Raw genomic sequence first — 12,465 nt, 5'->3', positions numbered from 1 at the left:
ATCTATAAGTGCATCATCATCCAGTTTCTGTTTACCACCACAAGAGGACACTGCAGTATGTAAGATTAGCTGAAGTGATGTAGGACAGCCCAGAGGTCAGGCCAAGAGCAAAATGGGATTGCTATGATTTCATTCACTAATGGGGCCTGTGCTGAAACATCAAATTTCAGAGGAACATCACCAAGAGATAAGGGAAATATAACTGTAACATGAATATATACACATATCACATTTTAGCATGTGATGACAAACTGTCACTAACATGTCATACTTAGTTTTCAATTATCCTGTCTGAGAATCTTGACTAATTTAAGATCAGATCAGTGAAAATGTGAACCACTGGTGACAATTCAGACTGGCACGAGCAGCAACAATACAGTCATTCATGAGCATAGAGCTTTAGCAGCTGCACCAACAAAAACTAGTGCCAGAATGTATAAACCTTGGATATATTTGTTCGTAATCCCTTTCATTTTACTATTTAGTAACTATTTCCAATACTGGCTTTCTTGTTTTTCTGCATCAGCTCTGCAGATTGACCTGATTATGTTACAGTTGCTCACAATGCTAACTTTAGCCCTTGTAGCTTGCTTCACCGAGAGCACAGGCTCAGACACATGCACAGCAGCAGACATTCATGAAAAACATAATCCCCAGACTACATTATCAAATTTCAAGCTGCCTGAGGGATACTGTGATACCCAGATGCTTCATTGCATCAGTAAACAATATCCAAGTAGAGAACAAGAAAATGCTCTCCTGTTTCACTGCTGTGTTAAGCAGATATGGTGAATTTTGATTTGTAACTTTTTAAGAAAGAGAGGATTGGTTTACACCTGTGTTTTTTCCTGTCCATTGTATCACACACAAGCAGCTGATGTTCTCAGTCACAGTGTTGAGAAGGACTCACCAAGGCTGCGGACGCTGTGGTTTGACTGGCTTGGTGCTGTGCAGCCTTGATCCTGGCCTGCAGGTGAGCCGGGGGATGGAAGTACTTGCATTTGTCTCGGCTGCAGCGACCTTTAATATAGTCCATGCAGACAATGACCGAATTCTCGCTGCAGTCCACCATGCCAGCCTCCAGGGGGTGAGCGTAGCGGCAGTCACTCTCACCCCTCGTGCAGTTACCGCGTTGGAATTCTCTACAAACCTGGCAGGGTCATTGGGGGCACCGATCAACATTTACCTTTCATCATACACGGGCCAAACATAGCAACACAACAACTGCACGCAGGCCGCATACCTCCAGCTTGTCTGTGCGCACATGTTTTTGTGCGGAGGTGCCGTTGGCCATGGCTGCCAGGCCGGTGGGACTCCCAGGGACCAGCAGGGGAGTACTGGGCAGCAGCTCAGGCATCAAGCCCATGCCTGGGCCCATGTGGCTCAGATATGGACTGAATGCCATACTGGGACTCGTTGCCAGGGAGGGCGTCACTGGGAATGTTGTCTGATGAAAAAGGAGAGCGGCAGCGATGAGAGAGACAAAATAAGTTATACTAAAGCTTCCTTTTGCTTTAAGAGAGGACTGATGGTAACATAACCAGGAATGTGGGTGTTTTTACCTCCAGCTATACTATTACTTTAAACATTAAGAAAAATGCATGAATAATATATGAAAGATCACCACTTTTCATATTCAGCAAATTACACGTTTCCAAAGACTTAGAGAGGCCCTCCAAAGCTACCTTCACTACTGCTAATTAAAAGAGCTCAGAATTATAATAATAATTATGGACTTTTTATGTGAATAAGAGTTTTAAGCAAAGACAAGACAAAAACTAAAATAATTCAAAACTGATGTGCCACATGGCCTTAACTAAGTGTATTTTTAAATATTTTATTATTAATTTAAAATCACCTTACAGGTTATATTTGGCAGATCTTTCTTTATATAATTCTCACTGTAAATGGACAGCAAGCAAAGCGAGCAACCTCTGCTTTCATCTCTAAATAATAGACAGAAGAATGCTAAATTTTTTATTCCCTAGTTTATACGGAGGACAGAAGTTGGAAAAAATGTAACCGAGATTCATGCCAACACCAGCAGGGAGTACAAATATTATTCTATTATTAAAAAAATAACTCTGCCCTGACCAGATCATCCCTCACAGTGCAGTGTTAGTATTTTGACAAATAAATGACACTTCTTCAAATGCATTATTGAAAAATCCTAGTTTTAGTGTAGACTGCTCACTATGGGCTGCAACTGTGCTCCAGGCAGCATGAACTGCATCTGTTGAGCCAACATGGCTGCTGCGGCCTTCTGCTGGATCAGGTTGTTCCTCCCGTTGATCTCCAGCTGGGTTTTCAGGTGCGGAGGTGGGTGCAGGTATTTGCAGTTCTCGCGCGTGCAGCGCCCCTGTGGAGGAGAGAGGAGGGAGGAAAGATGAGAGCAGGCCAAGGGCTGACATTTTACAGTCCCAATATAGAGGGATGAGAATACTGTGATCTGCGTTTAGTTGATCTCATCCATGTAATCAAGTACAATTTGTTAAACCAAACATCAAGAGGGATACACGTGTTTACAGAGCAGAGCTACGTACGATGAATTCTGGTGGAATAAAGCACTAATGAAGTCCCAGAAGGCTGCACTTTGGATTATTCATGAGAAATGTGCAACCACTTTCTAAAAATGTTCATTAAATGTAACAAACGCTGTGCTGGAATCAACAACAACCAGAGCAAAACAGTAATGTAGACATTTAACTGGCGGCCGTTCAAAGCTGTCTGTTCTTTCTACTTGGCCACTGAGCTACAATCAAACAGTTTCTTCATCTTTTCATTTTATAGTAGTCGTTTTCTAACGCAATGTGAAATGACAGGTGAAGAATTCGAGCCAGCTTTGGATTTTTCCACGGAGGCACAGCAGAAGCCAGATAAACTTTGCTGACAAGAGATAAAGCTGCAGAGTGAAAACATATGCTCCACTCTCAGCGGCCTGAACAACAGATCCTGTATCTCTGCCTGGTAGTTATCAGTCCAATAAATAAGCTACTTTCCAAAAAGAGAAAAATAAATATTTACATGTATAAGTGGCTGACCGCAGCACATATTACTTGTCTGCTGCAAGCTTACTTTCTTCATAATATATTTTAACACGCTGCAACCTGCGTTATGTTTTCAGGTTGTCCTTCCATCTGTCCCATTCTCTCTCTTTTATTTAAGCAATTATCTTTATTTAATTTTTTGCTTACCACCATGGGGTTTTGCTTACAATCTCTATGAACGAACATATATAATAATGCATTGTGTAAGGTTGCATATACAAACCCAGCAACGCAAGACCTAACATACACAACAAACAAAAGACATACAACACAAAACAAGAGACGTGTACGTTCATGTAACATTCATTCATCTTACGGGTAACACAGATACCTCTTATCCAACCCCCTACCCTCTACAAACATACACCCACATACAGACACACACCTCACAGTAGTTCCCAGTCCCTTTCAAACCATGCCACAGGTTACTTTTTAGTAGCTGTCTCTGTGTTTTTTTCCAGTGTTTTAAGGCTGAGCCTCTTGAAAACAATGGAGGAAAACATAACCGCCATCCCATAGGATATCTCGTGTTTTCAGCATTCTGAAATACCTACAGCTCAGCACTGAGACACTGAAAGTTAATGATCTAACCTGAGCAGAAGATTGTAATCATCTGTCTTTAATTTCTGCGATCTTGCAAAGTCATCCTTGGCATTAGTTTGTTTCTGAATATGTCAGAGAGGATTCATTGATTTTTCTACTCAGTCAATCTCCTTATGCAGTTTTGGCTTCATTTTAACTGAAAATGATATCATTATCTCACTTATATGTGTCTTAAATGCATCCCATTCTCGATTCATCCCTGAACTCTTTATATCTGCAGAGGGAGCAAGTCATCGTCCAGAGAATCACCATGTTTCACGGTCGTGTTTCTACAGGAGCCCAGAATGAACAAACCAAACAGCGGTTCTACAGAATTGTTCATGGCCACCATAGGTTCTCCTACACCCTTAGAAGGGGAGGATGAGGGGAGGAGTATTCAGTTGCAATCTGCAACCTCACCGCTACACACCACTAAATCCTACGCAGTGGACCATTAAGTAAGAGTAGCAAGTAGTAGTATGGATATTCCGTTAAAAGTAAATGTCCTGCGTTGAAAATGGTAACTAAGCAAAAGTATTTAAGTATTATCAGCAGAATGTCGTCGACGTACTGCAGAATAATGCAACCTGTGAGTGTGACACAATATTATATCATATCATTAGATTAGATGCAGGCAGTCAAGATGGAGTTCATTTTTACTATTTTACATAATGTTGTGTAGATTAATATATAATAATGCAATGCATGTATTTTATTCTGTAAACTCATCATATGTTTTGTATGTAAAATCTTAATACTTAAAGTAACTAATAATACATACAGTTTGGGAAACTAATCTCTAACTATGGATCTTTAGATGATCTGTTATTACTCTTCACCTCCAGGGGATCAGAACAGGGTTTACTGGCATGAGGTTTGAACTCCAGTCAAGGGAGGGACAGTTTTTAGGAATAAATGCACTTTCCTATTAGAACAACGTGTCTCAATAACTACAATGAATAATTAAAAACATGTGCTCTACCATGACCGTTAAACATTTAATATGATGAAAACAGGGAACTATTCACGACCCTTCATTAAAAAATGCAGCATGAGCCATGTTGGCTGAGCAGCCAGTACTCTAATGTCGGGCTTCTGTGCACAGTCAAAGCGTTTCTATTTGTTCTGTATGCAGAGCTTCACTCAGCACATGCAGGCTTAAACAATGACGGGAGACAGTTTGTATGTAAGACAATAACCAAAGTAGGCACGTATTTGAGCGATGCCCTTTCCAGAGGTCAACAATATTTGGGGCTATACATTAAACTGATTATTGGATGCAAGTGCAACAATACATAACTGCAGTTCCAGTTCGTCTGACAAGGCTACATCTCTCAGACTTTTGTAAATATTCCTATATCAATAAATAATCAAGTGATCAATGCAATATGTTACATCCAAGGTGAAACTGTGGATGCAAAACAAACATGTCAATAACCCAATACTGAGTTGGGTTGTTGAAATTCTGCATTTTAGTCAGCTGAGGCTTGTCCTGATTCAGCAATCTCTGCCACAAACCATTTTGATCAGATGTTCTTTATACTCATTTTTACCTGTCATCTTTGGCTTCTTGACAAACCCTAAATCAGATTTTGAGCCATTTATCTAAAAGCAATTCGTTTTGCCCCAGAATGTCATTAAGGCAGTGTCCTTCCTCCCTGCCAGAGACTGTGGGGAAGGTGAAGATGGTGCTGCAGAAACACTGCAGGTCAACACACACTCAGAGGAAAAACTGCAGTCTCCATTAAACCCCTGGGCCGCCAGCAGCTGTCTGCCCCTGCAGATGAGCTGTTAACCCGTTAAACTACCTCCACTAAGTGTCATCAACATGCTCTGTCATCAAACCACACCCACACAAACCAGCTCTCATTAGGTGACCATGAGCTACAACCGACAACGGAAAACAAAAAACTCCTAAGACAAACTGACGTCATGGTGCAGAGACTCTGACGGCAATGGATGATGTCATGCAGAGAAGAGGACACCTTAAAAAAAAAAAGGGTTTAGCAGCAGGAGAACTATACAGGACAGGAGGTAACCGCAGCGTCTCCTTTATCAGCGTTCATTTGGGATTCACACAAGCTCACACACCAGAAGAAAAACGCACAAGCTGACATGTAGCAGCCTGAAGATGGTTCACAGGCATACATAAACACTCTCACCTACACCGGAGATGTGAGCAAGCTTTGCATCAGCAAGCTGTGTGTTCAGGGATGAGTCTGTAATGACGAGCGAGTCCCATAAGCCCAGCAGGCCTGCTCAGTACGGGGAAAGAAAGGCACCTATCAACCTAATGATGTATTTTATATGTGTGCTTAAAAAAAAATAATGAAATAAAGAAAACTGGACCAAATTAATGTCTGAATATTGCGCTCTGATAACATGAACACTGATACAGATGGAAAGTTTTATAAAAGCTATAAAAGCTGGTGTAAAGACAGAGGCCAATGAAAAGCAGTGTTGAGGAGAGTACTGGGTCAGGAATCTCCTTTCGGTAGCCATGGCAACACACTACGCAACACAGAGAAAGTCCCTGTTAGTACAGCGGTTCACTGCTGATGCATTGAGAGAGAGCAGAGAGATGGGATATCGACAGACTGCACACACCGAAACGTTTTTAGGGTTGTATTATATTATATATTAACATGGGACAGGATCACCTGGCTCAGGTCTGGGCTCGTTCCCATATGTGACAACAACGTAATGATGAAACAATTAGTCCATTATTTCACTCAATTATCAATGGCACTATCAGTCTGTCCAGCACTTGGGTTCAGACTGACATATCTCAACAATTACTCGATGGATTAAGATGAAATTGTACATAGACATTCATGTTCCCCAGCAGATCGGTGCTAATCATTTTGGTGATCCCCTGACTCTTGATCTAGCACCACCATGAGGCTGACATTTTGGGTTTTTACTGAAATATCTGAAGGGCTGTTGGATGGATTGGTCCAGATGTCCAGGTGCTCAGCTGATGAATCCTAATAACTCTGGTGATCCTCTAGCCTTTCATCTAGCACCATCATCAGTCAGTTCAATACTTTGGTTTATGACCAAATACCTGCAAAACTACTGACATTCTCACCATCCTCATCAAATATCAAATATTAGTATGCTAACACTCTCAGCATGCTGAGGAGTTAGAATCTGGACAAAGAAACATTTTAAAGGAGTCATCTTTGGTTTGTGTTGGGCATTTATATCTATTTTCCGTCATGTTATAAACCAAAAAAAAGAAAAGAAAAGAATCAATTAATCATCAACAAAGTGTTCGGCAGACTAATCGATAATAAAAATAATTGTTCCTTGTGAAGCCCTCCATGACGTCACCCAAAAGTGACACTGGTGTTGATTCTCCTGTATGTTGGGCAGATGTGATGTCCACACTAATCATTAGAGATGACAGCAGCACTCCAGTTAACAAGGTAAAAAGAACTAGGCGGTGAGCTTCCCCCTCCCTCCCCTGCAGCAGGTTCAGACCGACCAGACAGAGCTAATGGGGGCGCAACACGGAATGACAGCGGTCGGCTCGGACCGGGCTGGAGATGCCAGATATGGGAGGGACAGTGAGGAGGGAGGCCATTAGCAGATAAATCCATAAAATTAACAAAGAAGGGAGGGGTGGGCGGACACCGGGAGGAAGGAGTGATGCTGTAGAGCGGCCCTGTTGGGGACAGAGCGAGGTGCGTCTTTGTTTTTTCTAGTCAGTCAACCAAAAACAACGGCTGTCGGCTGAGTATAATCCCGAGCAACAATGGGGATAGAACCACTGTGCTAAAGAGGTGATTGTTTGTATATTGTGCTGGCACTAAAGCCCTGCTGCAGTTCCTGATAAAGAACGCCACTTTGACCTTCAACCATCACCAACTTCAGTTCTTTCTCACACTAACAACATGACCCCGGGGCTTCAAACAACCAAATGTGGCCTTTAATGCTTGTTCACTGCCTTTGGTTCAAAGCAGCTCATATCTTTCTCCCATCAATGCAACCAGTACAGAGCCAGGCTGTTGCTCTGTGCTAAAAACAGCCGTGCCACTCAGGAAGATCAAACTATCCAATGGGTACGCACTCCTGTGCTGTTGCTAGGCCCCCCTCTCCGTTTCTCTCCCTCTCTCTCCCTCTCCATCTCCCGCCTGCTCTGGAGGACATTACACAGAAAAATGGCTGAATAATAAATTCTAACTCAATAAACGAGGAGACAGCAGCTGCACTCAGACAGAAAGCCCCTTGTCTGGGTCTCACTTTTCCCTGCAAGAAAGCTGGTCGAGCGAAACCTCTCACAAGCACACACGTATACACACACGCCGACACTGCAACAGCCTGTCCTCTGTTTTACCGCAATTGGTCATTGATAGTCGGAGCTCTTCTAAAATACTGTAAAGCATCGTCACTTCTCAGACTGTTAGTTTTTCCGCTGTGTATGAAGAGAGCTGGACAGACGGGAGAGCAGCTGTGATGATGTTGAAGCAGCACGACCGACAAGCCCTCATCACCGATGGACTGACAGACCGTCAGCGAAGTGGCTTTACGAGAGATTACGCTCGGGCGAATGGAAACAACAAATACCTTCTGACAACGTTATACATGTCTACCATATATGTGTGCAGGCATAGAGAATCGTGATAATTTGCCTGGTTTAACTTAGGGTTGGGCTATGTCATATACCATGACGATGCAAAGTCCTCAATTTTGATTGGCTAGATGGAACGGATTAACTTTCAGCAACCGGGCATGATGACTGGACATCTGTGATGTAGGTGTTTGATTTCAGTATAGGTAAAGATGGCAAAGATTAAGCTAATTATGTAACTGGACAGTTCAAATTTAATTTAATGTTTGATATTTGTGCAAGTCAGTGGGAGGGAAGAGAAGATAACGTTAGCTACGCCGTGGAGGCAATTACATGCACTGCAATCATATAACATTCAATTTGTAGGGTGTTATCTTTTACACACGAGCTGATATTTCTCTACCATCAGGGACTTTTCAATACCATTTATAAAGTGGTAACTTCCCTATAATACATCTAGTTGTATTACATCAGTGCAGGCAATGCTGCAAATCAATGAGCAAGACTGCTTGATGGTAATACATGATTTACAGGATTTCTAAATTAATGTAACAAAGTGCCTTGATTGGGCCTTGATTAGTGGCCTATAGGACACATATGACATAACCTCAATGTTACAGGCTTTAATCAATCAAGATCTTTGTGTGTCGCCCCACTCTCTCTCCCTCTTCCTTGTCTCTATAATATACTATCTAAGCATAGCATAAATTACCATGTCATCCACATTTAGATATTTCATCTTTAGGTTTTAAACGTACTACATTATGACATAGATTGCCATGACAAAATATTACCAATAATGTGATAAATGTTTTAACCTGCCTTTAGTTGAGACTCATCGCTTTAGACTAACTTTAAGCTGGTACTCTCAAGTCTTTTAAAATCATTCTGCAAGACATCTTAGTTTTTTTATGGTTAATATAGACAACAAACATTATGACAAAAAATAGCTTCAAAAAAGTGAGTGGGGGTAAAAACACTGGATCAACTGACCAACTGACACCATTTGTGGATTTCCAGGAAATTAATCCTGACACATCTCCTCTCTTGGACAATTTACTACGTAGACAACACCCTAATCAATGATCACACACATTAAATATACGGCATTTGATGTGTGAAACTGCGTTGCCACATACGGTGGACCACCTCACCTGAAACAAAGATCATCTTTGCCATAAAACAAAACAGGAAACCATGGCTTGGGTGTATCTTTGTATGTGTTTAGGTTTATGCGTCTATACGCAGGCAAGCTGCTTGTTCAATACTATGCAGCGTCATCAACTGACTTGACACAAATCTAAACAAGCAAGGTGGGGTACGGCAAGGATTTGATGTGTGTAATGTCTGTCGCTTTGTTACCTTGAGGGAGTCGAAGCAGGCGATGACTCGGCCATTCTCCACATGGCAGCTCCGGGAGGGGTGGGCAAACTTGCACTCAGCATCAGACCGCGAGCAGGTGCCTCTCTGAAACTCACGACACACTTCCAGGGTCAGCCATTTGGTGTCCCGTCCCATGGCCATGCTGACAGCCATCGGAGCCGCTCACAAACACTGAGCAGCGGTGGAGACAGATGGATGGAAAACGGTCTGCTGAGAGCAAGGGTGACTAATGGTGATGCAAGAAAAAGTCCCCAGCAAAAACACAGAGGAAACAGAAGTAAAAATATTTTTCCTCAGCGCAAATAGGCTGCGAGTCCTTCTGGTTGGTGTATTTCAGAGGATGTTTATTAGTTCTTCCTGGGAAAAGTGGCAGCTGAAGTTTCACTGGGGTGAGATACAGGGGGTTCACTGTGAGCAGAGGCCAGCTCTGTCTCGAAGGAAAAAAAAAGAAAGAACTGCTCTGAGGACATCACTCTGGCATGCTTGGATATGTCACTGAGCGTCTGTGCCTTCACCTGAATCGACTGACGCCCACCGAAAGTAACTGTTACATTCACGTCAACATGGCCAAGGCTGGGGCAGTCACTGTAGTGCTAGTTAAGTTTGAACAGCCTGAAAAAGAAGGTGTCTGTAGAGGAACAAAAAGCAGAACCTTACAGGGACGGTGTCCTTGCACTGATGAGACGAGGTGGCGGCTCAGCTCAGGGTATGTGGGGACTGCAGCTCAGCAACGTGGGATGAATGACTCTGTGTCTATCAGGATAAAATATAGCCTCCATTCAAGGCCAAACACACACTTAGAAGTGTCCTGCCCTCATCCAGCAGAGTCAGACAGCAGCTAAACAGCAGCAGACAACCCCTCGCAGTAGGCACTTTGGAGTTCCACTTCCTCCTCTTATTTCAGTCTCTTTCTCATCCCTCCTTCGCCGTTGTCTGCTCTTCTGTTGTCATCCTCCTCACTGACCTCTCTTCTGCATGTCCTTGCTTGTCTTGCTGTTGATTGCAAACACAGAAAGGCAAACATTAATTCAAAGGCATTCACAAAACAGCAGCCTGTTGAAGAGAAAAAACGTTAAGCGACAACCTTGTGTAGCTCTTGTTTAAACGGAGGGCGGTGAAGACCACGAGGCAGGAGGGTGGAAGGGAAAGAGCCAAAGAGAATAAAGCGAGGACAAACAAATAGGGGAACAGAGCATACAGGAGGGAGGGAGGCAGCAATGAACAGGAAAGGGCAAGCTATGTCTTGATTAAGTGATACGAGAGAGAGAGAGAGAGAGAGAGAGAGAGAGAGAGAGAGAGAGAGGGAGAGACGGGATGGAGAGAGATTGCAGGCAGGACAGAGACGTCACTTCAACTCCCCTGAGCTCCACGGAGCAGAAAGTAATTGACTAACTTGACATGAAGCTGAAATATAGTGTGAAAAGCAGTGTCCTTGAAATCGCCAGCAAGGCTAGCACGTGTGCACGCCAGCGATGATTCCCAGACAGTTATTAATGTGAAGGGAAGAAGTAGGAAAAGGAGAGACAGGGCAGAAAGAGAGGGGGGGTAGTTCTTCACAACTGCAGCTGCTGTGCTCAATGTGAGGATCCGGCCAATCGAACGGACTTTTACAGGCATACAGAGCACATCATAACCAATGACAAGGCAGTTTCCACAGCAGCTCCTCCCTCCACAGAGCCCGTCCTTGTTCCTCCCAGGATTTTTTCACTGGTACAGCACAGTCATGGCTGAGCCACATGCTAATATTCAAACTGTAAAACAACTCTGAGCTGAGTCCAAGCAGCTTTGTCTTCTCACAGACGTGGAGCAGTAAGTTACGTCTAATTCAAGCACTAGACTATACTGCAGTGTGGTGCAAGGAGGATGCATGCAGCCTGCTGTGCAGCTCACTCTCAGGGAGCAGAGTGACGTGTCCAGACACTAACTGAATACAGATAACAATCAGTGAGGTGGCTCAATAAAGATCCACACAGAGAGGAAACTACAATTTGGCTTTGCAGGTAAAAGGCAAAGTCCAAACAGCATTTTGGAGTTGCAGTAAAAACTGAAGAGAAAGGAAGGCTACCCTGTGGAAAACAGAAGGGCACAGTAGTAAATTAATGCACAAAGTGAATAAACAATGGGCGAAATGCAGGAGAGGAGGAGTACAAAAAACAGGAGGAGGAGAGGGGGTTGGAGCAGATATTATCGGTCCCTGTGTCTGATGGCGGCAGACACAGACGGAGGAACCAACAGGGGGGAGAGTGTGAGGGAACGTGTGTGAGAGAGAGAGAGAGGGGGAGAGAGATAGAGAGGGAGGGAGAGAGAGAGAGAGAGAGAGAGCATGCAGATAGACAGCCCAGAAGGAGAGCACCGCAGTGGAGTGGGAGAAGGAGGGATAAGGGGGAGGTGGGAACTGAATTGATACACCCACCTTCAAACACAAGAACAAAGACCCATCCCAGCCCCCCCCCCCAAAAAAAAAGAGGGGCAGGAATGAGAGATGAGCAGGTACAGCAATTGCTTTGCTTGCTTAACCATTATGCTTGTCTGTGCCTCCTCCTCCTCCCAGCCTACCTACAGATCGATTGAAACTTTCCTCAGGGGGACAAGACAAGCACTCCTCCTGCAGCTTTGCCTGTCCTGCATTCAGGTCCACATCGGTGTCAAGCGCCCCTGCTTACGCACACCCTGACGACGCAGCTGAGCAATATGCAACCCGCATCATCAAAATGCTCCTCAGCAACACTCCTCACTTCCTCTCCTCGCTCTCGCCACACCAGACACCAAATGGCGCACAGTTGCCATTACAACCATTCTTGGAAAGCTCTGCAGCAATACTGGCTCTCCTCCAAAGCCATTCTAGTTTATGCTGTACCCTGTACTTCTGAATATACA

At 43.7% G+C, this 12,465-nt stretch overlaps 1 protein-coding gene across 5 annotated transcripts in view; it reads right to left on the bottom strand.

Annotated features, from left to right (window-relative positions):
- mbnl3 (muscleblind-like splicing regulator 3) overlaps positions 1 to 12,465 on the bottom strand; it is a 30,817-nt gene that overhangs the window by 12,894 nt on the left and 5,458 nt on the right. For 4 of the 5 annotated variants that reach the window (XM_076739699.1, XM_076739698.1, XM_076739701.1 and 1 more), the window contains 4 exons: positions 9,568 to 10,581; positions 2,195 to 2,359; positions 1,244 to 1,447; positions 911 to 1,150 (listed from right to left, as the gene is read on the bottom strand). In XM_076739699.1, the coding sequence (XP_076595814.1) occupies positions 911 to 1,150; positions 1,244 to 1,447; positions 2,195 to 2,359; positions 9,568 to 9,741 (783 nt within the window). In that variant the 5' untranslated portion in view covers positions 9,742 to 10,581. Of the gene's footprint in view, positions 1 to 910; positions 1,151 to 1,243; positions 1,448 to 2,194; positions 2,360 to 9,567; positions 10,582 to 10,672; positions 11,080 to 12,465 lie in introns of those variants that run through there. The other variant, XM_076739700.1, reaches the window with a different exon arrangement.

Source organism: Chaetodon auriga, chromosome 9, assembly GCF_051107435.1.
Source record: "Chaetodon auriga isolate fChaAug3 chromosome 9, fChaAug3.hap1, whole genome shotgun sequence".
Classification (NCBI taxonomy): Eukaryota; Metazoa; Chordata; class Actinopteri; order Chaetodontiformes; family Chaetodontidae; genus Chaetodon; species Chaetodon auriga.
The sequence above is the reverse complement of the archived record's forward strand: the minus strand, read 5'-3'. Positions and strand labels throughout refer to the sequence as shown.